This window comes from Rhinolophus sinicus, linkage group LG16 (genome assembly GCF_036562045.2).
Source record: "Rhinolophus sinicus isolate RSC01 linkage group LG16, ASM3656204v1, whole genome shotgun sequence".
Lineage (NCBI taxonomy): Eukaryota > Metazoa > Chordata > Mammalia > Chiroptera > Rhinolophidae > Rhinolophus > Rhinolophus sinicus.
In genome coordinates, this window is record NC_133765.1 from 35,361,037 (window position 1) to 35,388,596 (window position 27,560).

At 44.4% G+C, this 27,560-nt stretch overlaps 2 protein-coding genes across 3 annotated transcripts in view; both read left to right on the forward strand.

Moving 5' to 3' along the window:
- Positions 1 to 3,217, forward strand: part of ATP6V0A2 (ATPase H+ transporting V0 subunit a2) — a 33,311-nt gene extending 30,094 nt beyond the window's left edge. Inside the window, exons 20-21 of one of the 2 annotated variants that reach the window (XR_002138872.2) lie at positions 147 to 1,043; positions 1,563 to 3,217. Coding sequence is in view for 1 of the 2 variants with exons in the window: in XM_019748799.2 (XP_019604358.1) it covers positions 147 to 246 (100 nt within the window). In the remaining variant the exon portion in view is untranslated. Of the gene's footprint in view, positions 1 to 146 lie in introns of both variants that reach the window. The other variant, XM_019748799.2, reaches the window with a different exon arrangement.
- A 167-nt stretch (positions 3,218 to 3,384) lies between these two features.
- DNAH10 (dynein axonemal heavy chain 10) overlaps positions 3,385 to 27,560 on the forward strand; it is a 113,664-nt gene continuing 89,488 nt past the window's right edge. Inside the window, exons 1-11 of the mRNA XM_019748752.2 lie at positions 3,385 to 4,119; positions 8,918 to 9,004; positions 11,018 to 11,103; positions 12,227 to 12,335; positions 14,832 to 14,947; positions 15,168 to 15,387; positions 18,875 to 19,032; positions 20,200 to 20,430; positions 22,299 to 22,489; positions 23,474 to 23,672; positions 25,438 to 25,632. Coding sequence (XP_019604311.2) covers positions 3,906 to 4,119; positions 8,918 to 9,004; positions 11,018 to 11,103; positions 12,227 to 12,335; positions 14,832 to 14,947; positions 15,168 to 15,387; positions 18,875 to 19,032; positions 20,200 to 20,430; positions 22,299 to 22,489; positions 23,474 to 23,672; positions 25,438 to 25,632 — 1,806 coding nt within the window. The 5' untranslated portion in view covers positions 3,385 to 3,905. The remainder of the gene's footprint in view (positions 4,120 to 8,917; positions 9,005 to 11,017; positions 11,104 to 12,226; positions 12,336 to 14,831; positions 14,948 to 15,167; positions 15,388 to 18,874; positions 19,033 to 20,199; positions 20,431 to 22,298; positions 22,490 to 23,473; positions 23,673 to 25,437; positions 25,633 to 27,560) is intronic.

Genomic DNA, 27,560 nt, shown 5'->3' on the forward strand with positions numbered 1-27,560 from the left:
TTATTTAGGTAAAAATATTTGTGCCAAGAGTATGTATGGAATGAAGCAACTTCAGCACAGGAACTGTTATTTTTAAACTTATAAATGTTGTTTTAAGAAATGTAGGAGTGTTATTTATAGTCTTTCATTAACTTTTTTTTTTTTAGGGTGGAATTTCAGAACAAATTCTACGTTGGTGCAGGCACCAAATTTGTTCCTTTCTCATTCAGACTACTTTCGTCGAAGTTCAGTGATGACGTGGCATGATCATATTGCTGTATCCAACAAGCTTTCAGATTTATGGAGAATTATGTTATAGAATTTCACTTATGTCAAATTTACGATAGGAAAAATTCCGTCTTCATTGATTGCCTTATGAGCTAGCCAAATAATTCTGTAAGATATACCTCCGTCCTCATGTTAAATATTTTGTAAAGTTTATCAATTTCAGATATATAAACTTATTTCAGTTTTTATGATGAGCAAATATATAAGTTAATGCCAAAAGTTATGTTCAAGTTATTTTTTAAAAATAAGCTTGGGGGAGAGAAGCCAATTTTGAATGACTAATTGAAAATGCTCTTAGATACTTGATTCCTTTTCACCCTATTATAAAAAACAAAGAGTTACTCTGTCACCTGAAGTTGTCAGATAATATTTTCCAACAGCTGAAGTTAAGTGTAGTTTAAAAAAAAATTTAATGATGAATAATCAAAAGAGTCACATTTATTGCTTGATTGAAGGTATGCAAGCATTTTTTTACTGTATGCTATTTAGAATTACAAGTAGGAGATGATTTCTACCCTTTTGTCTTGTTTTAATAATTGGGGAAAATGCCATACAACAAATGGTGATCCCACTAGTATATTTTTTTTAAAGACTCTTATCCTGTTATCCTTACATAAAAACAATTATGCTAATAGATCGTTTGGAAAGAAACTGTATACTGAGCCTTAAAACCAAGTGTGACTGTAGAAGATGCAATATGGATATCATTTGAACTTAAGTGACCAGCTTGGCTGACATTACTGAGCCCAAAGGGGTTTATACTGAGTGAAGGAAAGGTAAAAAGTAGTATTTTCTATATTTTTATAACAAAATATAAATTAAGATATTTTACCATAAAGAGATTGCACCTATCCTTGAGAACAGTACAATTATAATTTTTACTTTCAGACTGATTTTAAATAAAGGTCTGGTATACACATTTAAAGTTAAGTTAAACTTTCAAACACTATTTAGATCAGTTGAAAACTAATTCTTAGCCATTAATTTATAGTCTTTAGTTTAAATTCATTTACTCACTTGCCATTTAGTTTTGAATAAATTTGAGTCAGTCCTCTTGAATATTTTGACGTGTTCTTTTTGTAAATTATGTGCATTTTCATATTTTACTGTAATTGATTTTAGATCATTATTTTCAAAAAGAAATCTACAGTATTTTCCCTTTCTCACATTTGGAGTAACACGTGAAAAGGCCCGTTGGTCACCATTACTCCCTCACTCTGCTAGTGATAGAGAGTTTGGAATTTTCTTTATAAGCTAAGGTTATTGTAGCACTGAATTTAAGCTTATCTTTTCAGGTAATTTCAAGGCCTGTCTGCTGAGAGGTGTGAACTGAACATCATGACATAACTGACTCTTACATTAAACCTTTTTAATTGTAGAGAAGAGTCTGCGCTGTTCCCTCATGAGATGTTACCCAAAGCCAGTTTGGAATTACTGGGTTTTGTCCCTCATTAAAATAAGACAGAAAACAATGCTGATGAAACTCTTCACAATGACTCTGCTCTCAAAGTTAAGTTTCCCCAGGAAAGTGTAATGTTGGACCCTTCTTTTTAGGTCAATAATGCCGTCCATGTTTCACACTTGTACCTCACAAGTTGTCACTTTTGCTACTTTACTCCAAGGCTCTGTTGTAATAAAATGGTAACTAATTCATCCCAGGAAATCCACGATTTCCGGACATTATTAACTGGTTAGTAAACAAGAGACATACAGTGCCTGCTGGAATTCTTCACTGCTCCCACTGCCCTTTTTAATTTTAATTAACACCTCTTATCAGGGAGTGAAGAGTCATTTTTCAATTGAAACTTATGTAGAATGTAATTATGTAAAAAACAAAGTAATAGTCCTTACTTTTGTGAAAGAACTCTCTAGAAATATAGTTTGATGGTGTCTCTTAGGCACAAGGAGAAATTTTATTTCTTTATAAAGCTGTTGGTTCCAATGTCATGTTACATGAGCGGTTGCTTTGTTTTGTTTTTAAGTTGTTTAATAAACCTATTAGGCATACAATTTTTAAGGCAGACTTGATTCCCTTGATAGCAAATATCCAGAGGAAAAATGGTCAGTTATCTGGATGATGCTAAATATGTTTATTTTCCCAAAGATAAATGTCATGACAGCCATGTTTTCCAGTTTTCATTCAGGTGTTCATTCTCTTTGTTAATGAAATCCTAAAATAAAAACCCAAGAGGGTTTCCTCAGTAAAACAGAATTTGGTTTCATCCTGCAAGGGTGAAGGAATCCTGTGGTGATGTGATCATGATCAGTTATGCAGGGCAAAGGTATTCCGACCAGCTCACGGAGAGCCCTGTGGACTTGCCCTCTTTGTGGATACGGCTTGGAAAAGACTCACCTTTCACTCAATGCTGCTCTGACCTCATTTTTGCAATGGGTATTTTTATAACAACATTCTGGTCTCACTTTTCAATCTGTAATATTTTATTGAAGCATAGAATATCTATAGCATAGGTAGCTCTTATGGACATTTTAGGACCTTTTTCATTTTGGAAAGCAAAAACAAAATAACTTCAATAACTGTCCTGCAGTCTGCATTTGAAAACAATAATTTTCTTGATTTAAATTTTAAAGCCAGGTTTGCTTGCATGCCATCTGGTATATCTCCAGCAAGAGACTGAGATATTTAATCCAAGATGATTATGAAAATAAGGCAGTTCAGAGTAATCGTTTTCCAACAACCAGGCCATTGATACTGAACTTTGGTTTAGAATTTTAAGAAATACTTAGAAATTCCACTTGTTTCTTAATGGGAAAAGCCAACAAGAAGGCTAGGTTCTTAAGGTCAGCCTAGAAATCTAGGGGCTCAACTCTGTGAGGGGAAAGGACAGTAAAGAAGTTATAGCTCCCAAAATGCATGAAAGGACAAATTTGCATCTTCCTGTCAGTATTGAACTTCTTTTTACTAATGAAAAATAAATATATATTTCTAAAACGCGAGTGTTTTGCTTTATTCTGCCTTGGCTTGGCTGGAACACCAAAGCACTCCGCCTCCTCCGTGATCCTGTAGCCCCCCCCCCCCCCCAAGGAACCTGTCCCTTCTGGGACCTCTCTTCGCAAGGTATTTGCTCTCCGACGCCCCTTGAGCCATAGTGGCTGGGGGCTCAGGCTGTAGTCCTGTCTGGCTTCCAACTCTGCCTCTGCCACATCCGAGATACTGTGACCTTGTCCTGTCACCTTTCTTACCTCGGTTTCCTGTACGGCAAACTGGTCAGGACAGCGGTGAGAATCACAGAACACTCCTGGGGCACCGCGAGGCCCCCAGTCGGTCACAACGCCTGGCCAGACACGTCTTTCTCTACATCCCCAGGGCGTCCGGGCTGCCCCCCACCCATTTGGGCTACAAGGAAAGGTGGGCCCACCACCAGGGAAGGAGCCCTACCCCCGCGGCGCGGTGGTGGGGGCTCCCCGGCCCCTCTCCCGGGGCTCGATGCCACCCTCCCTCCGGGGTTGCCCTTCGCGCCCCTGCGAGTGCGGGGGCAGGTGTCAGCGCTCCCCGGGACTGTGGGTCCCGCGCCCGCGGCGGCCGTTGCTGGGGCCGCCGTTGCCAGGGGCGCCGTTGCTACGGACTCCCTTCCGCAGGCGCTGGGCTCCCTCGGCGCGACGCGGCCCTGCGCGGCGCCATGGACGACCTGCGGGTGCTGTGGATACGCGACCGCGTGTACACGGCCCTGGGCCTCACAGACCCCCAGCTCTTCGAGGAGCTGCTGTACCGCAACGACGGCGAGGTGGAGGAACTCATCCTGCACTTCCTCAACCAGACCAGCCCCGAGGAGGGCGCCGCCACGCTCTTCTTCTACCGCACCGTGGTGCCCGAGGAGGTGCTGGAGGAGACCGGTGAGCCCGCGGCCGCGCCTCCTGCCCGCTCCCTCCTCCCCACACCGGCCGGCCTCGGCCCAGGTGCAGGCCGCAGATATTTCTGGTGCCCGCCCCGCAGGGTCCGTCCGGGCCCTGGGTGAGCCTGGAGGCACCGGCCCTGCCCACTTGGAAAGTCAGCCCTTGAATAAATAGTCACGGCAAACGCTTATTTAGCGCTTACTCTGCACCAGGTACTGTGCCAAACGCTGATACCAGCTCATGAATGCAACGAAGTGGGAGAATTGTTACCCCATTTTACAGATGGGCAAGCTGTGGCACAGAGAGGCTTAAGTAACTCCCCCACGAAACACAGTAGGTCGCACAGGCAGTAAAGATTCAAGAGTAGGAGCCGCTGACCAACGACATGCCATAGATGGGAGAGAAGTGACGCAGGTGCTGGGAGGGACACTTCATCCTCACTGTCCTTGACAGTGGTAGAGTCTGCAGAAGTGGAGAAAAGCAGCCCCTTTCTACGTCCCATGATCCTGCCAACATGCTACTGTAATGTCCAAACAAGGTTTTAAACCTTACAGTAGATTTTAAATGTTTATGTTTAACAAATTAGCATTTCAAATAGAAAGAATGGCAGTGACTGGATGCCCAGAACCCTCTGTGGAGGTGGCTGGACACAGAGAGGGCCTGAGGGTGGGTGATGAAGAGACAGGACAGAGGGCAGGGGACACTCAGGTCCTTCCTGGGAGAGGAGACTGACCAACATGCCAAGTTCTCTCTCAGCAGGAGCACCGTCATCTGTGGGGATGTCACGGACGACGGAGGTTTGTGTGGTGTGTTCCATCAGTGTCAGCTGCCTGTGCTGCTTTAGGGCCTTCAGGAGACCTCTGGGTGTCCTGTAGGGCCTTTCGTGGAGTGGGACGGTGGTGTCAGGCAGACCTGTTTTTTTAGAGGTACTAGGCACATACATTTATTTTAAATATTCTTTGCACAAAATAACACATGTTCATTGTGTCCAAACCACAAATAAACCACCACAACAAATTGCTACCGGCACCCAGAGAGATGACCATAGTAACATTTTGGAATCTAACCTTCCAGTCTTTTATTCATTCTCCCCCCCCCCCCCGAAAGACCTTTGAGCCTGGACATTACAGTATAACAGGACCTTGAATTTAGACTCTTTCATTACCACCAAGTGAAATTATGGATACAAAGAAACCCTGACAGGACTGATTATTTAACGTCGACGAAATTTCAGTAACCCTGATTTTGTACACTTTAAAAAACCATATACCAAGATCTTAAGAAATGGACATGACTTGGACTTCTTGCGACCTCTGAGGGAGGGCTTCTGTTAACAGTTCGGTGGCTGTTTTCTGTGCTGTGTATACTCACATGTTTAGCCAGGTGTCTCCTGGCTGGATGTCCCCATTCTATGTGGAAGCTGATTTCAGTCTCACTCCAGAGGGTCCTCCTGGTTATTTCCTGGACCCTCCAAAGGGTGCTTGGAAATCTCCCTCAGGCCAAGATCTGTTTCTGGGCTGCCTCCGACTCTCCCAGCGTCTTCCCCTCCTTTTCTGGCTCTTCTCCATTGTCACCACGTCCTGAGAATGCCAGCGTGTTCCCTGCTGAGGATGCTGTCCCTGGATACGCAGAGCTGCAGGTCCTGCAGGCGCCAGAATGGCATTGGGTGTTGAGTTCTGGACAGCGGTGAGGAGAGCAGACCTCCTCCCTAGCCCTGTGTGCCACGTTGTCACTCATCCTTTGCTTTCGGAGCCTACAGGCTCACAAAGACCCTTGGACACTTTTATTAGACCCTTTATCAGGGCTCTGGTATGTCCAAAGGGTCTGGAGTGGGGCCAGTGCATGTCGTTTTGTCCCTCTTTTCTCTCTATTTCTGCCCCTCCCCCAGTAAAGACTTCTCTCTGCTCCCAGTTAAAAATTACATGAATGGAGACAAATAGATGCTGGTGAGGATGGGGGTGAGGCAAGATGGATGTCTCCTCGAGCAGCAGCTAGCCCAAGATGCTGTTCTAATAGGTTAGCATATATTGTTTCTTAAAATCACAAAATGGAATCATATCATACATATCATTTAATAGCTCGCTTAAATTTTTAAAATTTACACAAGTATTACTGGAAGATGTTCTTTTTAAAATTCACATGACAATTATATAAGGTAAAAAGTGAAAAAGCAACCCTTCACAGTCCCTTAAGCCTTATTACCACTCCTATAGGTAACCACTGTTGTTAGTTTGGGATGTATCCTGCCAGATCTTTTCCAAATCTTATCTGTCTGTCTACCTACCTACCTACCTATCTCTATGAGTCAGCTGCATCTTTCTCTCTCTCTATAATATGTATATAATGATTATATGAGTATATAGAGTTCCTAAAATAATAAGATCATACTACATATATCTATATCTATATCTATCTATCTATATATTATTTTGACTTACAGATGTAAGGTTGTCCCCCTCAAATACATCTTGGAGAATTTTTCATGTCAATACTTATAGATCTACCTAATTTTACAGATATTAAGTACACAGATGTACTATATTTTATGTATCCATTTCCACAGTATTTTATTTTACAACGTAACAATCTACACCTACTTTTGTACACTGTATTTCTGTGGGATAGATTTCTAAAAGCGGAATTGCTGGTTTAGTGGGTGAGTGCGTTTACAGTTTGGGTAGGTCCTGCAAACAGCTCTCCACAGGGACCCTGCCAGTCCACACCCAGTGGTAATGAGGTGCCTGTTTGCCAGCAGCCTTGCCAATATTGGATATTGTCAATCTATAATTTATGCCATAGACGACAGGTGGAAGCACTTCTGTTACCGGAGGGTGGGCTCTTCTCAGCGGGTGTTCAGGTTCTTGGCGTCTCGAGCGAAGAATTGAACGAGGTGCCGATAAAGTGGTGAAAATGCAGTTTATTGGAAGAGACAGTACGCTTCCAGGAAATAGAAGCGGACCCCAGCAGTGAGAAGGGCTCAAGGGCCCGAGGAGGCATCATTAGGAGCAGAAGGGCTCAAAGGCAGACAGGTCCAGGGGCTCCAGGTGGAACAAAGGAGGAGGCTCAGAAGGCAAAGGGCCCAAAGAGCCAAGCGCCCCGGCTCGAAAAGGGCCTGACTGGCAAGGACTTGTTTTTATCCTTTTTTCTCTAGAATGGGCTGTTCCTTTCCAGGCGTGGGACCACTTGATTGACACCTGTGATTGACAAGAGGCTATTGCCTCATCTTTTTAAACTGAGCAGGTGTGAGTGGCCAGTTTAATCTAGATGGGTATTTTGTACCCATTTGTTCCTCCTAGGGGTAGATAATTACAATGAAAAGGGGAAGTTTGGGACAGAGAGGGGAGGTCTTTCAGGTGGTTGAATACTATGGGTTGTGCAGGAATGCAGACCCGATGCCTGTCTCTAGCTGCCTGCCTTGTTTTCCCCTTGAGAGACGTGATCCCCATAAAATCTCTATGGGAAGTTGAGGGACAGAAGGTCTTTTCTTCTGTATCTACTTCCTGCTGGATGGGGCATAGAGCTGCCCCTATCTATTGGGGGATTCACGGAACTCTCGCCCTATCTGATCTTAGATGAGAGGAAAGGGTCTCGAGATCCACCTGGAAGACCACGCTGGCTTCTTTGGTTGGGACTGGCAATCTTGCTGGGGCGTCCTCTGTATCCCCAAGGCCCCTAAATGAGGAAAAGTACATTTTAATTAATAAATCTGTTAGTTCTATAGAGCCTGTGGCCATTCAAGCAGTCATTCAGGTGGCATCAATTGTCCAGGAACTGGGCCCAGAATGGGTTGGAAAGAACATTGGGCTTCAATGATTACAATCAACAAGTATAAGTGACCTGTGGGGTCCGGAATGGCTTGGGGGATGTTGGGAAGCCACAGGCTTTTAAGTAGTTACCTGAGCGACATTCTGTGATTCAGGCTACAGCAATCTTCAGTCTAGGCTTCAGAAACTGATTAGAAGAGTAAGCAAAGCCAGGGGCTAAGGAGCTAAGAAACTAGGGGAAAGGAGACAAAATTTCTATAGTGAGGGAGGCTGAAAACTGTTGTAGCGAGGGAGCTCTCCCATATCACGTCCTTCCTCTAATTTGCATTTTACTAATTAGTGGAGCTGAGCCTCTCTTTTTACGTGTGTTGGTCGTTTATAGTTCTTCTGGGCCTGTTGTAACTATGCGATCATTCTCTGTCCTTCATCTCCTGGAGAATTTGCACAAGTCTTCCTTTCACGTTACTCCAGGCTGCTCGTGGGACCCGGAATATCTTTGTAGGGCTGTGTTGGTTCACAAGCCGGCCTCTGTACACAGAGGGCACCCAGACACGGAGAAAAGAGGCAGCCTACTCCACATTGGTAGGTGGCGGTTTTAATAAGCAGGGAACTTCCATCTGGGCCTTATTGTGGGCGCTGCAAGACGAGGACCAGGACGTCTCTGCCTGCCCGACGCCCGCCCACCAGGATCTTAGTTTATGGAGAGGCCTCCGTGGGGTCAGTCGCGGTCACCGTGCAGACAGTCTCACCACCATGGCTCTCAGGCTGCGTCCTTGAAAACATCGCCCACCGGGCTGATGGGCGGAACGGATATTCCAAGGTCAGGAGAAGGTGAGGGAACCTCTGACTGCCCAGGATCAGCTTCCGGGTCAATCGAGGTCATTTCCGGTTCTTGACCTCCTCCCGCCGATTAATGAGCATGAGTGTCCTGGCACATGCTGACCCCCCAGTTCCGAGGAGAACCGTAATGCCAGGTGACTCATGTAGTGAAACAATTACATATTTTTTTTCTTTCCTTTTATGTGGCTGTGAAGATGACGAGATACCTGGCGCCTCTGAGAGGGAAGATGAGGAAGAAGAGACCAGGTCTCAGAAAATCGAGTCCGTGGATACAGTGTCAGGTGTGGTCTCGGGCGGTCACCCGGGTGGGCCGAACTGAGGGGGCCATTCTCCCGGAGGAAGGGTCCTTGCCCCGACTTCCCGTTTCTAGGTTTTACCATGTCACGAGGCCGAGACTTGGTAGGAAGTACAGAGCTGTTGAAACCCGTGGAGAATTTTTATAGGAGTTTTATCGGAGCCAAACTGACCACCTGTGCTGGGGCGCAAGCTCCCGAATGTCCCAGAGAATGTCAGTTTTGCCGTTTCTTTTGTGTATTTGAGATGAAGGAGGGGGCGTGAGGAAGATTACGTGGAGGTGGGAGAAGGCAAGGTAGGGATGGTTACAGGATGGTTACAGGACGGTTAAGACTGTGCTGGTGAGGGCGGCGCACGTTAGGAGGAGGGGTCTGAACGGGGCGGCTGAGGTGTGTGACCCTCGAGGCAGAAACTGGGCAGGGCCGGCTGCAGGCGAAGGTAAGCCTCTTACTGACCAAGTTGCACTCGGCCTGGGGCCTGAGCGTGAGGACCCGCCGTGACCCGCCCAGCTCAGCTCGGCTGGGAGGTCACTTTGCACGGAACGCTTTTTTTCAGACACAGGCTTAGAAAGGCACAGTCATTGGATTCAGGGCCCACCCGCTGTCCTACGACCTCATCGTAACTAATTACATCTGCAGAGGCCCCATGTCCAAATGCATTCACATTCTGAGGTTCTGGGTGGACATGGATTGGGGGGCACTGTTCCAGCCAGTACAGACATAGCATAGAAGCCCGTCCTTGTACAGGCCGTGTCTCAGGCAGCTCAGAGACGGCTTCTCATCATGCGAACTACGCGTGCTGTTTCTTTGGGCAAATCTGAGGTTCGAGTCAGGGATTTTACTTGTAATCAGCTGAACTGTCTAAACCAGAGACGTTGCTGTAGATATACTTGGGGTCCCGTGACGCTGCTGTTCCCTGCAGGCCTTGCGCTGTTTGTCGTGTAGAGATGAAGTGGCTTGAGCTACATGCTTTGGCACAGTTCTCTACCAGTTCTTAACCGGGGGTGATTTTGGCCCCTAGGAAACATCTGGTGCTGTCTGCACACGTTTTGGGTTGTCACAACTGGAAGGCGGGTGTAATTGGTATCTAGCGCATAGGGACAGGGATAAAGTTAAATGTCCTGCAGTGCACAGGACAGCCCCCCACAAGCAATAATGACCCCCCCCCCCCGAATGTCCACAGTCTGACATTGAGAAATCCTGCCTTAGACCACCCACATCACCAGCAGAGGTAAACAATCCCCCCGTTTCCCATTTATCCCACAATTCACTTTCCCTTACAAAAGCAGAAGCTGTAGATTAGACACATGACTTTACTGAGTATTTGAAAATCAGAGGGAAAAAGGATTTGGGTGATGTTCCGTGTCTCCTTTAGTCATCTTCATTTTTTCAGAAGAATTTCTTTTTTATTTTATTTTTTTAAAGTTAAAGTTTATTGGGGTGACAGTTGTTAGTAAAGTTACATAGATTTCAGGTGTACAATTCTGTAATACATTATCTGTATCTCACACTGTATGTTCACCACCCAGAGTCAGTTCTCTTTCCATCACCATATATTAGAAGAATTTATTTTTAACTAAAGTGTAATCCCCTTCATTGTAAAGACTGTGAGGGCAGGACTACAAGTTTAGAAATAAAGGCTGCCCATTCTTAATAACACTTGTCTAAGTTGGCTTTTGGTAAGACAGACGGAAGTTTTCTCCAACAAAGCAAAATAATGTTACTTCCAAGTCAATATTTAAGTGTATATTTTTCTTTTCTTTTTATCGTGGTAAAATATACATCACATAAAACTTGTCATTTCATCCACTCCTAAGTGTACTTATAATTATAATGTGTCAAGTCTACAATAGGATTCATTTGTAAAAAATGTAAGTACAGCTTTTTGATAACATGCCTATTGAATGAAATATGCTGATGTACAAAATGCTTGTCTGGTCTTGATGGGAGGAAACCCAGTTTCTGATTAGTTCATCTTGCTCATTGAATAATGTTTTGCAGCTAAGAGTTTGCAGCTGAGAGACAGTTCCATTGGCATCGAGAATGAAGAAGTGAACAAAGAGCACTTAGAAAAGCTGCCTACCAAGGTACACGTGGCTTTCTCCTCCTTGGTGGGGGTAACGGGAATTTCGTGCCCTCCGATGAGTCTGGGTAACTGACAGTTCATACAGGGAACGAATCCTATTGGAATGGAGTTGATAGAAGCCTGTGTTGGGTGACCCCGACACCACCCTCAGGCTGCTGATTCACCAGAATGACTCACAGCCCCCAGAAAAGCTTTTATACCTGTGGTTATAGTCTATTTCAGTAAAAGGATGCAGATTAGAATCAACAAAGAGAAAGGCACATAGGGCAGAGTCCAGCAGAAAACAGGCGCCACCTTCCTGTTGTCCTCTCCCAGTGGTGTGAGGACTCGGCCGCTAATTGTCCCAGCAGCTCCGTGTGACAGCATGTGTGAAGTTTTGTCAGTCAGGGAAGCTCACCTAAGCCTTGGTGTCAGGGTTTTTATTGGGTGTCAGTCACATAGGCATGAAGTACCCACATGTCTGACCTTAGTTACTCAGTCCCCCGCACCCACAGAGGTCAGACTGATACAGTGTGACCCAGGGCCCCAGGCAAACAAACATAGGCATTCACCATAAATACATGTTAGTATAAACTATCGGGCATGAGCAGCCAAAGCCCCAGGTGTAGAGAGCCCCTCATGTCAGGCAGGATATTCCAAAAGCTTAGCAGTGATCACCCAGCAGCTGGTTCAGGGCCAGATGGAAAAACTTTGGAATGTACTGGCTTTGGACAACCCAGCCTGCTGAGTTAACCCTTTCCTGCACAAATCCTAGGGGTGGGCTCTAAAGCTAGGATGTGAGCTTTTAGCCTGTTTTGTGCTAAATGAAATTACACTTACCTGCTTTGTGAATATGCTCCACCCCGAAAACCAAATGCAATCCTGGTTTGTTGCAGTTTAGCCTAGAAAAACTCTTTCTTGTCCTTCTCTAGGTCGGTTTATTCAAGTGTGGCTGCCTTGGGCAGTTAATGGAAGAGTTAGAGTTCAGAGTCTGGGTGCATTTTAACTCACGTGTGTGACCCACCTGCACTGTCAGGACATGAGCTCAGCCTCCGTTGTGAGGAGAGCCCAGGTGTACCTGAATATTATGTTGTTTGGGGGAATGGATATGTCTCAGTGTGACGGGTTTTGTTCCAACGTTTCAGAAAATGGTTAAGCGCATCGTGGACAAGACACAGCTTCATGTTCTTTGTACTCCTGTTCCTGAGCAGTTTCTGGACCAGAATGTGGTGTTTTTTCTCAGAAATACAGAAGGTATATTTCCTGTGTGTGTGTGTGTGTGTGTGTGTGTGTGTGTGTGCGCGCGCGTGCGGCCTGTGTGGATGTGTGAGATTCTTAATTTTTACAGTTTCTTGAGAATATAACTTTTTATTAGTCTAGTCAATCCTCATTATTCATGGATTCCATATTTCAAAATTCACCTACTCACCCAAAATTACTTACGACCCCTGAATCAATACTTGCAGTATTTCCAAGGTCATTCAAGGACATGTGCAAGGAGAAAACACGGGTCATCCAAAATGCATGTTCCCAGCTTGGCTGAACAAGGTGACTGACACTCTGCCTTTTGGTTTCAGCTCAAACTGTAAGCAAGCATCCTTATGTGCTCTGTGTAGTGCCACCATTTTCACACTTTGGTGTTTTTTGGTGGTGATTTCACTATTAAAATGGCCCCAAGCAAAGTGCTGAAGTCCCTGAGTGCAGGGAGGCTGTGACATGCCTCAGGGAGAAAATGTGTGTCAGATAAGCTTCCTTCAGGTGTGAGTTGCAGGCTGTTGGTGGTGAGGTCAGTGTTAATGAACTAACAATTATGGTAAATAAGGTGTCTTTAAACTGAAACACACACAAAACAAGGTTATATTTTGATGGCTGATAAAAATATGGAGACCAGAGTCTCACAGGAACCTCAACCCATATTTTTAAGATGTAGCCGGACAATCAGCTCTAATGTGTTTTTTGGGGCAAAAATTAATATAAGACCTGGTCTTACTTTACTATGAGACCGGGTCTTATGTAATATAATAGAATCAATATAATACAATACAACACAATGCAATACAGGGTCTTATATTAATTTTTGCTCCAAAAGACGCGTTAGAGTTGATTGTCTGGCTGGGTCTTATTTTCAGGGAAACGGTAGGAGCGATGGCTCAGTATTTGCTGATTCAGTGTCTGCGGCACATTCTAGAACAAAACTGTCGCGGGTAATGAGAATTAACTATACGAGTATTGATCTAGTCTTAGGTCTGTTTGTAACAATTAGAGGAAGATTCAAAATGACATGACCATGAGTTGTAAGATGAGCTTTGGTGGGCTTTCTCCGTGTGGCTGTATGATTTAAAACAGAGAAGCTGCTCAGAGGCCAAGTTCATACCTTGTAGGGTAACTTTTGAGTGAAATGTTCCCACCGTGCATTCCTGCTGTGCTCGTCCACCCTGGGCGCCACCTGCTTTTTTTAGCTACTCCCTCGGTGACTGTCACTCTCTGGTCTCTTCTGACCCCTGGCCCTTCCTCTTGCTGTATTGGGTTCAGGCTGTCTCTCTCCCACCTTGCACTTTTCCGCATTTCTTCTGCCTCTGCCTCCACCTCCCAACCAATATTGGCTGTGCATAGCTGCGTATTAGGACTCACCTTACATTTTAGAGCAAATAATCACATTTCTGTTTGTTTTTTTTTCTTTTTTGAACTTTAATGGGACTTTGGGTCAGGAGTTTACCTCTAAGCGCTGAGCGTCTGTAATTCTTTTTTCCCAGATGCATGGGAACAAGCAGTAGGAGCCCAGCATTACTAGTCTCGCGCTCCCTCCCTCCCAGCAGGCCACTCGCCACTCCTGTTACAGTTCTCAGTTCTCAACCTGTCCGTCCAAGGAGCGGGTCCCAGCGCAGTGCTTCCCTGGCTGGCAGCATGAATCACAACACACAGGCCTTGGGCAGGGTGCCAGCGGCGTCTACCCTGATTTTGTTACCGACTTTATTACTGTTCATTCTCATTTTATTTCTCTATGGTTATCTTTCCTTGATGTCAAGCTCTCTTTCATACTGGGTTCTTACACAGCTTCTCTTTAAACTAAATTTGTTTGAGTAAAGAGGTATTTGATATAAAGAAATATGTTAGACGAAGAACAGTGCACGTCTACACAGATGTGGGAAAATGCCTAAAAACTGAAGCTTTGTGAAATAATTGCCTCAGTTGATAGATTTATTGTGTTTTCACTTTGTTTCCAAATTAGGTTGAGGGAGGTGTCCAAGTGACAGTTGAATGTCTACCGACCGTGCTGATTGATTTTTAGTCGAGTGAAGTAAATACATGTCGAACCCAGTCAGAAGGGTAGACTGTTAGCAAACATGTCTTTAAAAGAACCCATGACTCAGAAGGTACTTTGGGGAAGAACTGGGGAGGCGTTGCTGGGGAAGGGAAGACAGGCAAAGCGAGGAAGCCCGCACATCTTTCTAGGAGACCCAGGTTGTTTCTGTCCTTGTCTGGTGCAGACACTCCCACCAAGGCAGCTCCTGTGTGTAGTTCTTGGGCTCTGTCGCGCGAACCTGTGAACTACAGTGCGTCTGTACTTATTTCAGCTTCTTGCAGGCCCTGGGATTCGTTTGAATAGGAATCAGCGTGTGTTCCGAGTCTGTGGCTGAAATGTGCCTTTGTAGCTACTCGGGAAGAAGGAGCGGATTCCTGTTCACTTGGAAATGTTAACCGTTGGCTGTTTCCTCCCTCATCTCACCCTCTGAATCTGTTCCCACGTAGAGACAATCTCGGAAGCCAGCGACATGAAGGAAGCTATGGAAATTATGCCCAAAATGCTGGAGTACGGGATTATCAATGCGAATGTGCTTCATTTGCTGAAGGATCTTATCTGTCAGGTAAATATGGACAAAGGAAGAAATCTCAGTGTTTTTAGGATTAAAGCCATCGCTTCACTTATTCCACAAGTCGGTGGTGGGCAGCTCTTACCTTCCAGGCTCTGTTATTATATTCGTCCCTCCCGTTATAGAAAATTCAAAGCCAGAAGTAAGCTAAGTGCATGAATCATTGAACGTGACATGGCATCATGTGATTTGTTTCACAAACTTGGCATTTCAGGTTTTCTTGCCAGCTTTGTCCTTTAATCAGCACAAGGACGCAGCCATGGCATTCACACCTGCAGAAATCGCGGGCTCCTTTGACATTGGAAGGGACCACCTACCCAACATGCCTGGGGAAGCAGTAGAGTATCATAGCAGTCAGTTAATACGGGATGAATTTTTAATGAACATCCAGAAATTTGCAAGCAATATTCAGAGAACAGTGCAGCAACTTGAAGGTAAGGCTTCATTCTTCTCCTCTTTAAGTGTGGTGCATCTACTGTAAGGAGACCATTCAAGAGTCCACGAGCTTTTATGTTTTAACTTACGATCATTGTTACTTACCTGCTCACAATATGAAAGACACTGAACTCGTCATTGTAAGGGACACAAAGAGAAATGACGAATGCTTGCCCTCAAGGATCTTATAATCTGATGCCAAAGAACTATGGCCGAATTAAGGAGCTTGAGAAAGATATTGAGGTCTATAGGGTTTGGAAGAGGGTGACCATGTTGGAGAATTGGTGGTGGTAGGGAAATCAAAGGAGACTTCCTGAAGGAGGTGGCATTTGACCTCATCTGACATGATGAGCAATGCTTTAGTAGGTAGAATTGGTGAGCAAGCACATTTCAGGCAGGGAGAATGGCCTGAACAAATGAAGGGAGGTTGAATGGAATGGCGTTTCCATGAAAAAGAAGAGATTGAGGGCTGCTTAGCTATCTTTGTGTCCACAACCCAGGGCCCAACACGTCGGGGGCTGGCAGCAGCTACTGTTGGGTGGAGCTGTTCTGCACCTCACTGGATGGGGTGGGTGGCAGACGAGATTCCCAGAGCCTGGGTAGATGGGAGAGTATATGTCATGAGTGGAGAACAGGGAGGTCAAGAAGCTGGGTAGTGAGGAACATGAGTCCCATTTGGGGGTTATGTCTAGTTTGTGAGTTCCACATTGTGAAAAGCCAACAACGTTTGTCAGCGAGGGCTATTTGGGTATGTAAAATAACACCGCTATTCTAGGAAAATAAACTTTTCCCCCTTTTAAAGTAAAATTTGACACACCCCACTTTGTAGGAATTTTCTCTGTTGTAAATGAGAAGACTCGTAACAAGTGTAGAGGTCCAAACTTGCTAAAGAAATGTTTTTACAGTCTTCTATTTTAGAGTGTTTTTTTTGTTGTTGTTTTTTTACCCCCAGAAGTGCAATTTCTCCCTTGGTAACTCTCTCTCCTTCACTATCTTGTGTCTGCCTAACCCTTTTCTCACCTTCCTTGAATTGGTATAAAATAGCAGAAATGTGAAAATTGTTTCTCCTAACCTTACATATGATTTATGGGTCTTATTTTTGATGTTAAAAGTAGGTGAGTGAACATATTTTTGTGTTATAGATAAAATACTGGCAGGAAGTGCACTAAAATGTTATTGGTGAATATCACTGACTGGGTTATGAGAATAAGATGGTTTTTCTTTTCTTTTTGTCATATTTTTCTACAACAAGCACATACTATTTAAAACACCAGAAAAGCAGATGAATTTATATTCTGTAATGGGTCAGCATCCAGCTGGCTGCCTGTGTTTGTGTGGCCTGTGGGTTAAGAGGAACATTTATGATTTTAAATGGTTAGTTTTTTAAATGGTTATGTAAGGACCTACATTTTATCTTCAGTTTTGCTTCTTGGCCTGCAAAGCTTAAAATATTAACTGGAGCTTTAAGTAAATGTTTGCAAAACCCTATTCTATAGGAAGAGATTTGTTTTTATTTAGGGGACATTTACAAATAGCTTTTGGTAAATTATTGGCTATCAATTGAATAATCTCTTTTATAAATGTCAGGTATTCTGTCACAGAGTGAGTTTTAATATATTAAGTATAGCTTTAATATATTAAGCTATATGTTTATAGTTTATAGCTAATTAATATATTAACTAGTATGCTTGTAGCAGATTAATATATTAATATGCTTACATTAAATATATTAATAAACATGTACATATTATATTTTCTTAATACATACATAAGGTTTAACAAAAATAGTGATAACAGATACTAATGAGTTGAAAAACTGACCCTGCCTCATTTCCCTGTTCGTCAGTTCTGCTTCCTCATGGTGACTTCTCTAATTCTTTAGCTGTTTCTGTTGGTAATTACTGCCACATCTCCAAAATATGTGTTTTGAAACACTGCTGTTTCTTCTTAATTGTGGACATTAGTATTATTTCCTGGCATGACCAGGAAGATTTTGTCTGAATATCTGGCTTTGGATCCGGTTTCCTTCATAGTTACTTTACTTCTTTTTGTTAAATAGTAAACTGTATTTTACATTATAACGACTATGGGAACATTGTTTACTGCACAGCAGAGTTGTATACTTTGATAATCTTTCCTTTCTTGTATAGCTTTTCCCTTCCTCCTTCAGCATTTTCAATTGCCATCCTTTCCTTAATATATCTTATAAAAATACCTTGTATAGCCCTCTTTGTTTTTGCAAAAGCCCCTCATTGTAGTAGGTGCCCTCCTTGTTAGTGTCCGGTGTCCCTTGTTGCCACGTGGCTGTCGCTGTCTCAGCATGTTGTGCAGCTGTCATCGCAGATGCAGTGTTTCCTTTTTCCGTAGTTGGGTTTTACTCCCTCATTATGTAGGAATACATCCTGAAGTAACTTCTTAAGAAAAGGTGTGTGGGAAATGATTTTATGAGAACTTGCACGTCTGAAAAGGACGTTATCCTGTCTTCACAGTTAGTTAATAATTTGTCAGGGTATAGAAGTCTAAATTGAAAATTTTAGCACATAATTTTGGATACCGTTTTCTTCATTGTTTTCCAGCATTCAGTGTTCCTGAAGAGAGATTGGATGTTCTTCCCTCACACTTCTCCTTTATATAGAATTTTAGGATCATCTCTTTATCCCTAGTGTTTTGAAATGTCATGATGATGGACCTGTGTGTAGGTCATTTTGCTAAGCACTCTGAGTTTTCAATTGGAAAACCTAGCCTTTCAGTCTGAAACATTTGCCTGGTAATCTGTCACTATTTGTCTCTTGTTCTCTCACTAACATTCCTATTGAATGAATGCTGTTGATTTTGTGTCTTATCTTTTTTCTTGTATTTTCTGTCTCTTTGTATTCTATTTTCCTAAAGAGTTCCTCAACTTTTATCTTCCCAACCTTTGATTGAATTTTTTACATCAGCTATCATGTTTTTAATTTTAACACCTCTTACTCTGATTTGTACCTTTTCTGTTGCATCCTGTTCTTATTTGATGGATGACATACTGTCTCAAATCTCTGAGACAGTAGTTGGGACTTAAAATATTTTTTCTTCTTTTTCTCTCTTTCTTTTTTATTTATTTTTTTTTACATTTTCTCAGTGTCATCTGAGGTCATTGTTTCTGATTTATCTTGGACTGTGTTTCATGATGAAGGTTTTTTCAAATATCTGTTGAGCTCTGGTTGGTTGGTCCGTTTTTAAATGGAGGTCACTAGGTTGTAAATTCAGAAACAGCTTAAATAACTAAGTCATTTTGATCGAGCTTAACACTGGAACAATGATCGAATTCTCTAAAATGTTTTAGTTACATTCTAATGAGAGAGAATGAGATACAGACAGATTAGGACAGGGAATGTATCAGACCTTATCATACTGATGTATAGAGAGAAGAGCCTGCTAACGAGCTTGAATATTATTGTCTGTAATCATTTTCCCCAAACTAGTGCTTGACCAATTTTATTCTACTAGGTGAGATCAAGTTAGAAATGCCAAGCATCAGCGTAGAGGGAGAGGTGTCTGTCCTGGCAGCTAACCCGGAAACCGTGGAAATCTTGGAGCAATGTGTGATCAACTGGTTGCATCAGATATCCACGGCTGTTGAGGGACAGCTGAAAAAGACACCTCAGGTAACTTGTGCAGTGTTTTCGAAGATCCCTGATACAGTTCATGCTTGCCTCCCCATGAAAGAGCCAGGAGTCTGGGGATCTGTGTGGTCTAGCCCCTTTTCTTACTGTTTTGTGACCTCCTTAAAAGGTAAAAATAAACATTCCCAAGGTATAATTCTTGGGCTTTCTGATGTTAGTGTGCTACCAGGTTCCTTCTTGGGTGGATAGAGATAATACTGTGTGGCAGTCAGGATGCGTAGGCTGCCCAAAACAGGAAATCCGGGGGCCTGCCCGGTGCCTCAGGCGGTTGGAGCTCCGTGCTCCTGACTCCAAAGGCTGCCGGTTCGATTCCCACATGGGCCAGTGGGCTCTCAACTACAAGGTTGCTGGTTCAACAAATCAAGTCCCGCAAGGGATGGTGGGCTCCGCCCCCTGCAACTAAGATTGAACATGGCACCTTGAGCTGAGCTGCCTCCCGGATGGCTCAGTTGGTTGGAGCGCGGGCTCTCAACCACAAGGTTGCCAGTTCGATTCATCGAGTCCCACAAGGGATGGTGGGCTGCGCCCCCTGTAACTACTAACAGCAACTGGACCTGGAGCTGAGCTGCGCCCTCCACAACTAAGACTGAAGGGACGACAACTTGACTTGGAAAAAAGTCCTGGAAGTAACACACGGTTCCCCAATAAAGTCCTGTTCCACTTCCCCAATAAAATATCTAAAAAAACCCCAAAACAAAACAGGAAATCCAACTCACCTGGCTAAATAAGGGAGAATCTGTTGGCTCACATAACTGAAAAGTCCAGAGGCATGGCTGGGTTCAAGTACAGTTTGATCAAGATCTGGCTGTGTTTCTCTGTGAATCTCTCAGTTTCGTCCTCTTCTCTATGGGGGCTTCTTCTTCAGGCCAGTTTCCTTCATGGTAGCACCTCGTGGCAGTTTCTGACCCCACATCCCCACACTGTCCAGAGAAAGACAAAGTGTCTTTGTCTAGCACTCCCGGCCCAAGTCCTGAGGTTAACTCCTGAGGTTCACTCTGAGCCGGGGTCAGGTCTCTACCCCCGAAGTCCTCGTACAGACTGGCCCCAAATGGAGCATTGGGAAGAGAGGACTGGATGCTAGAGAAATACCACAGGTGTCCACTGCATACTAATGATGACAGTTGTTTGTGTATTTGTGTCACCCCTCAGGGTAATGGTCCTCTGGCAGAAATTGAGTTCTGGAGGGAAAGAAATGCAACTCTAAGTGCGCTCTATGAACAAACAAAGCTTCCAATTGTCAGAAAAGTCTTGGATGTGATCAAGGAATCAGAGTCGATGCTTGTGGCCAACCTGCAGCCAGTCTTAACTGAGTTATTCAAGTTCCACATGGAGGCTTCTGACAACGTGCGCTTTCTTTCCACCGTGGAGCGCCATTTCAAGGTATGCTGGGCGCGCTGCGCTTTGCAAAGTCAGTTCTGTAAGACCTCACACGGATGTATCTTCCTCTCTTTTATTCAGCACTTAAAAAGTTGTGGTAAAATGTATAAAACATAATATTGATGATTTTAACCACTTGTCAATGTATAGTTCAGTGGTATTATATACATACACAGTGCTGTGCATCCAGCATCACTATATCCAAAACCCTTCCATCATCCCCAACAGAAAGTCTGTACCCCTTAAACAATAACTACCCCCCTCACCCTAGCCCCCGGTAACCTCTATTCTGCTTTCTGTCCCTATGCCTTGCCTTCTCTGGGTGTTTCATACGAGTGAAATCATACAATATTTGTCCTCCTGTGTCTGCTTTATTTCACTCTGCATAATTTTTTAAAAAGGTTCATCCATGTTGTAGCATGTGTCAGAATTTCATTGCTTTTTAAAGCTCCCCGGTATTCCATTATATGTATAGACCACATCTTGTTTATCCATCATCTCTTGATGGACATGGGTCATTGCCACCTGTTGTCTATGGTGAATCACGCTGCTGTGAACATGGGTGTACAGATACCTGTTTGAATACCGCTTTCAGTTCTTTGGGATATATTCCTAGGAGTAGAGTTACTGGGTCTTATGTTAATTCTGTGTTTAATTGTTTGAGGTGTCACAAACCGTTTTCCATAGTGACTGCACCTTTCTTTACATTCCTACTTTTGGGATTCCTTTCCCCTCTGGATTTATCACTCACAGGTACAGTGTTCTGAGGCCAGGAATCATCATTCTTGTCCCAAATGGCCAGTAAAAGTCCTGTTTGTGTGGCAGAGGGGATGACGTGTGTGTGTGGAGGAATCGGCCTGGGCTCGGAGCACCCACCTCAAACCGGTGTCTGCAGCCCGTCAGCCTGTCTCCTTTCTGGGAAATGGGCAGAAGGAGAAAACTTGCTTCATGTGGTTGCTGGAAGTTTCGAATAAACTGCCGCACGCAGAGGACTTAGCAAGTCAGGAACAGTCTCAGATCAGCAACTGATACAAGTATAGCCGTACATGTGGTACACGTGTAAATACACACATGCACACATGGTACTGTGTAAGTGATGCAACAGCTGAGCAAGTCCGAGGGCTTGAGGTCCCATGGACTCTGCCACTGAGCTGATGTTAGTGACAGCAGCACCTCCTTCTCTGGCTTGTTTATCTTCTCTGCAGAATGAGTGGTTTGTAAAGATCAGTGGGAGCCAAGCTTCCATCATTCATGTACCGCTTCTGATGTTTGCCATCCCTTTATACACCAGAATCTTAACTTTTCTTTAAGTTGACTGTGTGTGTGTGTGCGCGCGCGCGCATAATTTAGCTTCATCTTAAACAGTGAAACCTGTGCTGTCATGGGTTTGATATACCAGTTACATGGGCTTTTCTAATACACATTAAAAGAAGGATATCTTTTTAAAAGTTCTGAATGCTTTCGAAATAATTTCACTTCCTGCCAGGGACACATACCCTGGAAAACAGTAGCTAAGGTCACTTTGAGAGCTGCAGCTTTGATTTATTTAGGGCACTCTTGCCACTAAATATAGTACATTCATATATGCGTATATTTTGTGTACACACATACTTTATATACACTTCTGCAAATTGCTTTATTAGCTCTAATTGTAAATTTTGTTTTTCCATGACAGGGTCTACAGAACTATTTCAAGCTTCTTTGGTTTGTTAAACGTTTTTCTCCCATAATAAGTACTTTCTTTTGTTTTGTTTTTGGGTATTAAGAAGACTGAAACTTCCTACACACTATTGCTTTATTAAAACTCTTTGAGCCCAGGGCTAAGGTTGTTTCTCTCTCTCTCTCTCTCTCTCTCTCTCCTCTCCACTTAGAACATAACCCATGGATCCAGCTTCCACGTTGTCCTGGAGACCATCCCCTCCATGATGAGTGCGCTGAGGATGGTGTGGATCATCTCGCGTCACTACAACAAGGACGAGAGGATGATCCCGCTCATGGAACGCATCGCCTGGGAGATCGCCGAGCGAGTCTGCCGAGTGGTGAACCTGCGGACTTTGTTCAAGTAAGAAGTGACGCCGGTTCCTTCTTAAGGTCTTAGACAGCTGTATCGAAACATAATTCACACAGCGTACAGTTCGCCCATTTAACACGTACACTTCCGTGGCGTTCAGTGTGTTCACAGAGCTGGGCATCTGTCACCATGACCGGTTTTAGAATATTGTCTTCATCTCAGAAAGAATCCTCGTGCCCTTTAGCTGTCCCCCCGCCTCCCAGTTTTCCTGGTCCTGGGCAACCAGTAATCTGCTTTCTGTGTCTATGGATTTGCCTGCTCTGAACATGCATGCGCGTGGAATCCTACAACACGTGGAGTTTTGTGTCTGTCTGCTTTCAGCAGCACGTATCTAAGGTTCTTCCACGTTGTGAGTGAGTGTCGGTGCTTCATTCCTGTTTATGGCCACATACTACTCCATCGTGTGCAATGCAGATTATGTTGTCTTAACCAGGACCTTCCCCCTTAGTCATCCTGGAGAGACCGAGGCACAGGGTCAGAGGGTCCTCAGTCCTGGACCCCAGGCTCCCTCAGGTGGAGCAGCCTCTGAGGATCAAATGTTGAAAGAGACAGACCTTTTTTCACTTTATTAAACAACAAAAAAAGTCTCTATATGTGACATAGGTATCAAAATCTTGGTATTATCCCTTTGCTTCAGTGTTGCAGCCTCCACTGTTGACTCCTGGCCTGGGCCCCAAGGCCGCCTGCTCCCCTTCATGCTCACACAGGAAGCTTATGGGGTGAGCCCCAGCTTTGCACATTGGGCAGGCAGCTGCTGCGAAGGTCAGCCTGGGCCGCAGCTTAGAATTCCTGCTGCGCCCTTGCAAATGGACGGAGCAGCAGCTCGCCCTGCAAGCTCGTCACGCTTAGGCTGTGATATCAGGCAGGTCCTGCTCCTCTGTGAGAATTCTCCCCTGAGGACCCTGCTCCCCTGGGGACTGTGGCTCACACCCACCCAGCTCCCCCTCCCCCCATCACCCAATCTCTGCTTCACAGGGAAAACCGAGCAAGTGCACAACACAAAACCTTGGAGGCCAGGAACACCCTCACCATGTGGAAAAAGGCCTATTTTGACACCAGGGCCAAAATCGAGGCCTCGGGGAGAGAAGCCCGGTGGGAGTTCGACCGAAAGCGGCTGTTTCAGAGGACGGATTACATGGCCGTCATCTGCCAGGATCTGTACGACATCCTGCAGGTAGGGAGGCTGGAGCGTGTGTTCTTTAAGGTATGCAAAGGCGATGGGAGCCAGAACTCGCCCGACGGAAAGCAGTTTGGCTTTCTTCTAACATTTATATCCATTTATTTGGCGAATTGCTTTGCCTATAAACTCACAACTGATAAGGCACACTGTTGCAGGATGATGGGGGAGGAGAGAGCGAGCAATGCAAGGATCCTGCTGAAGGGCGAAGGGCACACACGTGCAGCAGTGTGGAAACTCCTCCCCCCCCCTCCCCGTTGGTCCCATCCCCCTAGAACAGAGCCAGGGGTTTCAAAGTCCTCTTGTCGCCTGCTCACCCCACCCTTGCTATCAGGCTTCTTTTCAAGCAACACATCTTCTAAAATGAAATCCTTGTATTTTTTGGATCATACTGTGTCCAAAGAACCATGCTTGGGAATTCCCTCTTCCTAGGAGTGAGTATTCCCAAGAATTCACGTAGAACACATGGCCTAGAGTAAAGCCTTGGCAGGATGCTCGGCCAAGCCAGATAACAAACCCAGCCCATAACAAATGTTGAGTAAGGCCTGTAAGGAGTAGGTTCCCAGAGCTGCCAGTGCAGGCGCCAAGGTCCTTCTGTCCAGGGCCGCATCCATGCAGGTCTGTGCCCGTTCAGTGCTACAGCTGTGGGAAGTAGTGACAGCCACAGGTCATTGAAAGCTCTGGTTTGAAGGGAGAACATGGCCTCTCCAAGCTGTCAGTGTCCCTGCTCACTCGGGGATGCAACCTGCTTACCTGTCCTGGCTTTGAGGCTCCCTGAACTCCTGTAGTGGGTCCACGGAAGTCTGCTCCTGGGGCACCACTCGCTGTATGTGAATGGGATGCATGGAAATTCTGCTTTGTCCTCTGCTCACATGCGTGCCCCATTCTCCCATCAGACTTCATTTATAAAACAAGTCCGAAGATAAAATTAATTTCAAGATGGTAATAGCAGAGCCTTAAACCCAGCACAGGCCCTTTCCGAGCCTGTGTGCCTGCCGTGGTCGCACGCTGGGGTCTGTGGTTTCATGGAGATTACAGTCTAATAGAAGAGAAGGATGGAAGAGAGAACGGATGGAAGGATGGAAGAGACAATCATATCAGTATGGTTGTCCTACTGATACATACTGTGTTTCCCTGAAAATAAGACCTAGCTGGACCATCAGCTCTAATGTATCTTTCGGAGCAAAAATTAATATGACCTGGTATTATAGTATATTATTTTATATTATACCCGGTCTTATAGTAAAAATATGGCCGGGTCTTACATTAATTTTTGCTCCAAAAGATGCATTAGAGCTGATGGTCCGGCTAGGTCTTATTTTTGGGGAAACACGGTAGCTAGCTATGAAAAGAACTGTTGGGGATGCTCTGAAAGTGTGGATCGGGGCCTGACCTGTTGTTAAGGGTCAGACGTGATAAAGTGCTGTTTCACGATGAGTAGTACTAGCTAGTAGTACTAGCTAGGCACTTCAAACTGCAAGTGCAAAGGTCCTGGGACAGAAAGGAATGTGGAACGGAAAGAGGGCCAATTGGCTACAAAGGCAGGGAGGGCCGTATGGGAAGAGGGGGAGGACGTAGGGAGGGGCCCGAACGCTGAATCAGGGCATCTCATCCTGCGTGCAGTGGGCATGGTACCAAAGTTTAGACTGGAAGGGGGTTGCTGATGGGATATGATTCTTGTCCTCGGGCAGATCCATTTGCAGTGAGAACATTCATGAGAAAACCAGAAGGTGATCCCCTCCTCTTTTGTTTGAATGGACAGGTGATAGAGGAGTTTTATAACATATTTGGTCCGGAACTAAAAGCAGTGACGGGGGACCCCAAGCGCATCGACGATGTCCTGTGCAGGGTGGACAGCCTGGTCACGCCCATGGAAACCCTGACCTTTGACCCCTTCAGCATCAAGTCCGCCCAGTACTGGAAATACGTGATAGATGACTTCAAGATTGAAGTTCTGGCAAGTAACACCTCCGTCGGTCTCATCTTGGACGTGAACGCCACGTTTCCCCATGTTGAATTTGTCGGGTTACCTAATTATGCTTAATGTTTTTTGTTTTGTTTTTTAATCACAAAAAGTGATTAAACACCTGTTTGTTTGTTTGTTTTTTTGTAAAAAAGGAAACAGTACAGAAGAGCGTAAGGTAAAAATGAACATTCCTCAGTCTTCTTTGTCCCCACTCCTCCCGAGCAGGAATAAGTTTAAATTACGCTAGACACAGTAACATTTCTACAAAGGTGGGTTGAGTGTATCAAGGGAGAAGACATAGGGCCGGGGTGAAGAATGAGATTTAATTTAGTGAGCAGTAGGGAGCCATTGAAGGTTGGTGACCATGGGAGTGATATACGTAATCAGAATTACGCCCGGAGAAGTTTTTTCTGGCCACACATAGGCTGATTCAGGCTGGTGAATAGCAGGAGGTAGAAGATGACACAGGAGGTTGTGGCCTGAGGGGTGGGGGAGGCAGAGCCTGTCAGAGGGGCTCCAGCTGAGAATATGACTTCACACAGTGTGATAGGGTGGCCCTCACAAGCACGCTTTGTGCCTCGTGTGGGACGTGCTGTCAGTGGCATCCCCATTTTCTAACCCCGGAGCATCTTTTTATATGGATAGCCTCAGACAGTTCTCCTCGGTTACACAAACATTTTCATTTTAGTCATATTCAGTTCATTCTCAGCTTTTATTTAATTTGAAGTATTATTCATTTTTAAATTAAACTTTTCATCGAAGCCACATAGTCTACTGAAAGGCTCATAATAAAAAAAGAAGCAGCCCCCAACTTAACCCCTCTCTATCCCCATTCTTGCTGTCACTTTCCACAGTTTTAGATGCTGCTTTTGTCGTTTATTCATATTTCCTAAAGAACATGCCAGTGTGGTTTATTTCCTGATTTATTTAATTGAATCAACTTAGACATCTGTTAACTCAGAGCAGATACAAACTTAACTGTCCTATTCCTACTCCTCCTCCCCCTTTGCCTTTCTGTCATCTAACATAATTTTATCATATCTTTCGGTTAAATTAATGGTCAGAGTTGATTCATTATGCCTATGCAAATATTGTTCACTGCTGAGCCAAGAAGCCCATCATAACCACGCCCCCTTTCTTGTCCAGCCCTTCATTTTCCCTGGAGTTAATCATTGCTTTCATTTTTCATTCACCCTGTTATTTACTTTTACATTATTAATTTTTTTCCAATGCTCTGACATCCTGCCACACATTTCCACTAATGGGTTCCATCTGCTCAAGCATATCAGTGCTGTCATTTTCCTGGAGGCCTGTCTCCCAGCTTGCTCTCTTTCTGTTCCAGTCTAGACTGCTCTTCAGACCTGTTCAAAGCCATCATCCTAGGACTTCTGATCTTCTCTCATCTGTGTTGGATGCTGTGTTCTAGATTTCACATCTTCCTCTTCCTTTGTTTACTCCTTTGTTTTGCTGGAGCACATTTTGTAGTAGCTTTCCAAGAAAGGTTTCATGGGATAGATACTTGTGTTTTGAGTCTTGCATGTATGAATTCTGGTGTAGAATTCAAGTTTGAAAATAAATTTTCAGCAATTTAAAAGCATTCTTTATTGATGTTTTACTTTCAGTATTATTAGAAGTCTGATATCATTATGATTTAATTTTTCTAGAACTAACCTTCTACTCTTTTAAAGAGTGGAGTTGGGTTGGGGGTATAGAGGCTGCAGAGTAGAGAAGGGAGCCTCTGCCTCTCCCTCTCCTGGTATCCCCAAATGCTCAGCCCCCCAGAGGTTTCCCTGGGGAGCAAACAGGTACTCCTATTGCCAGCATTAGGTTATAATTCTCTGCCTTCTGCAAAGTTAGTTACTTCTTTCCAAAAATTCCTGAACTATCTTGTCTGCTGTATGTACTTTCTCATTTGTTTG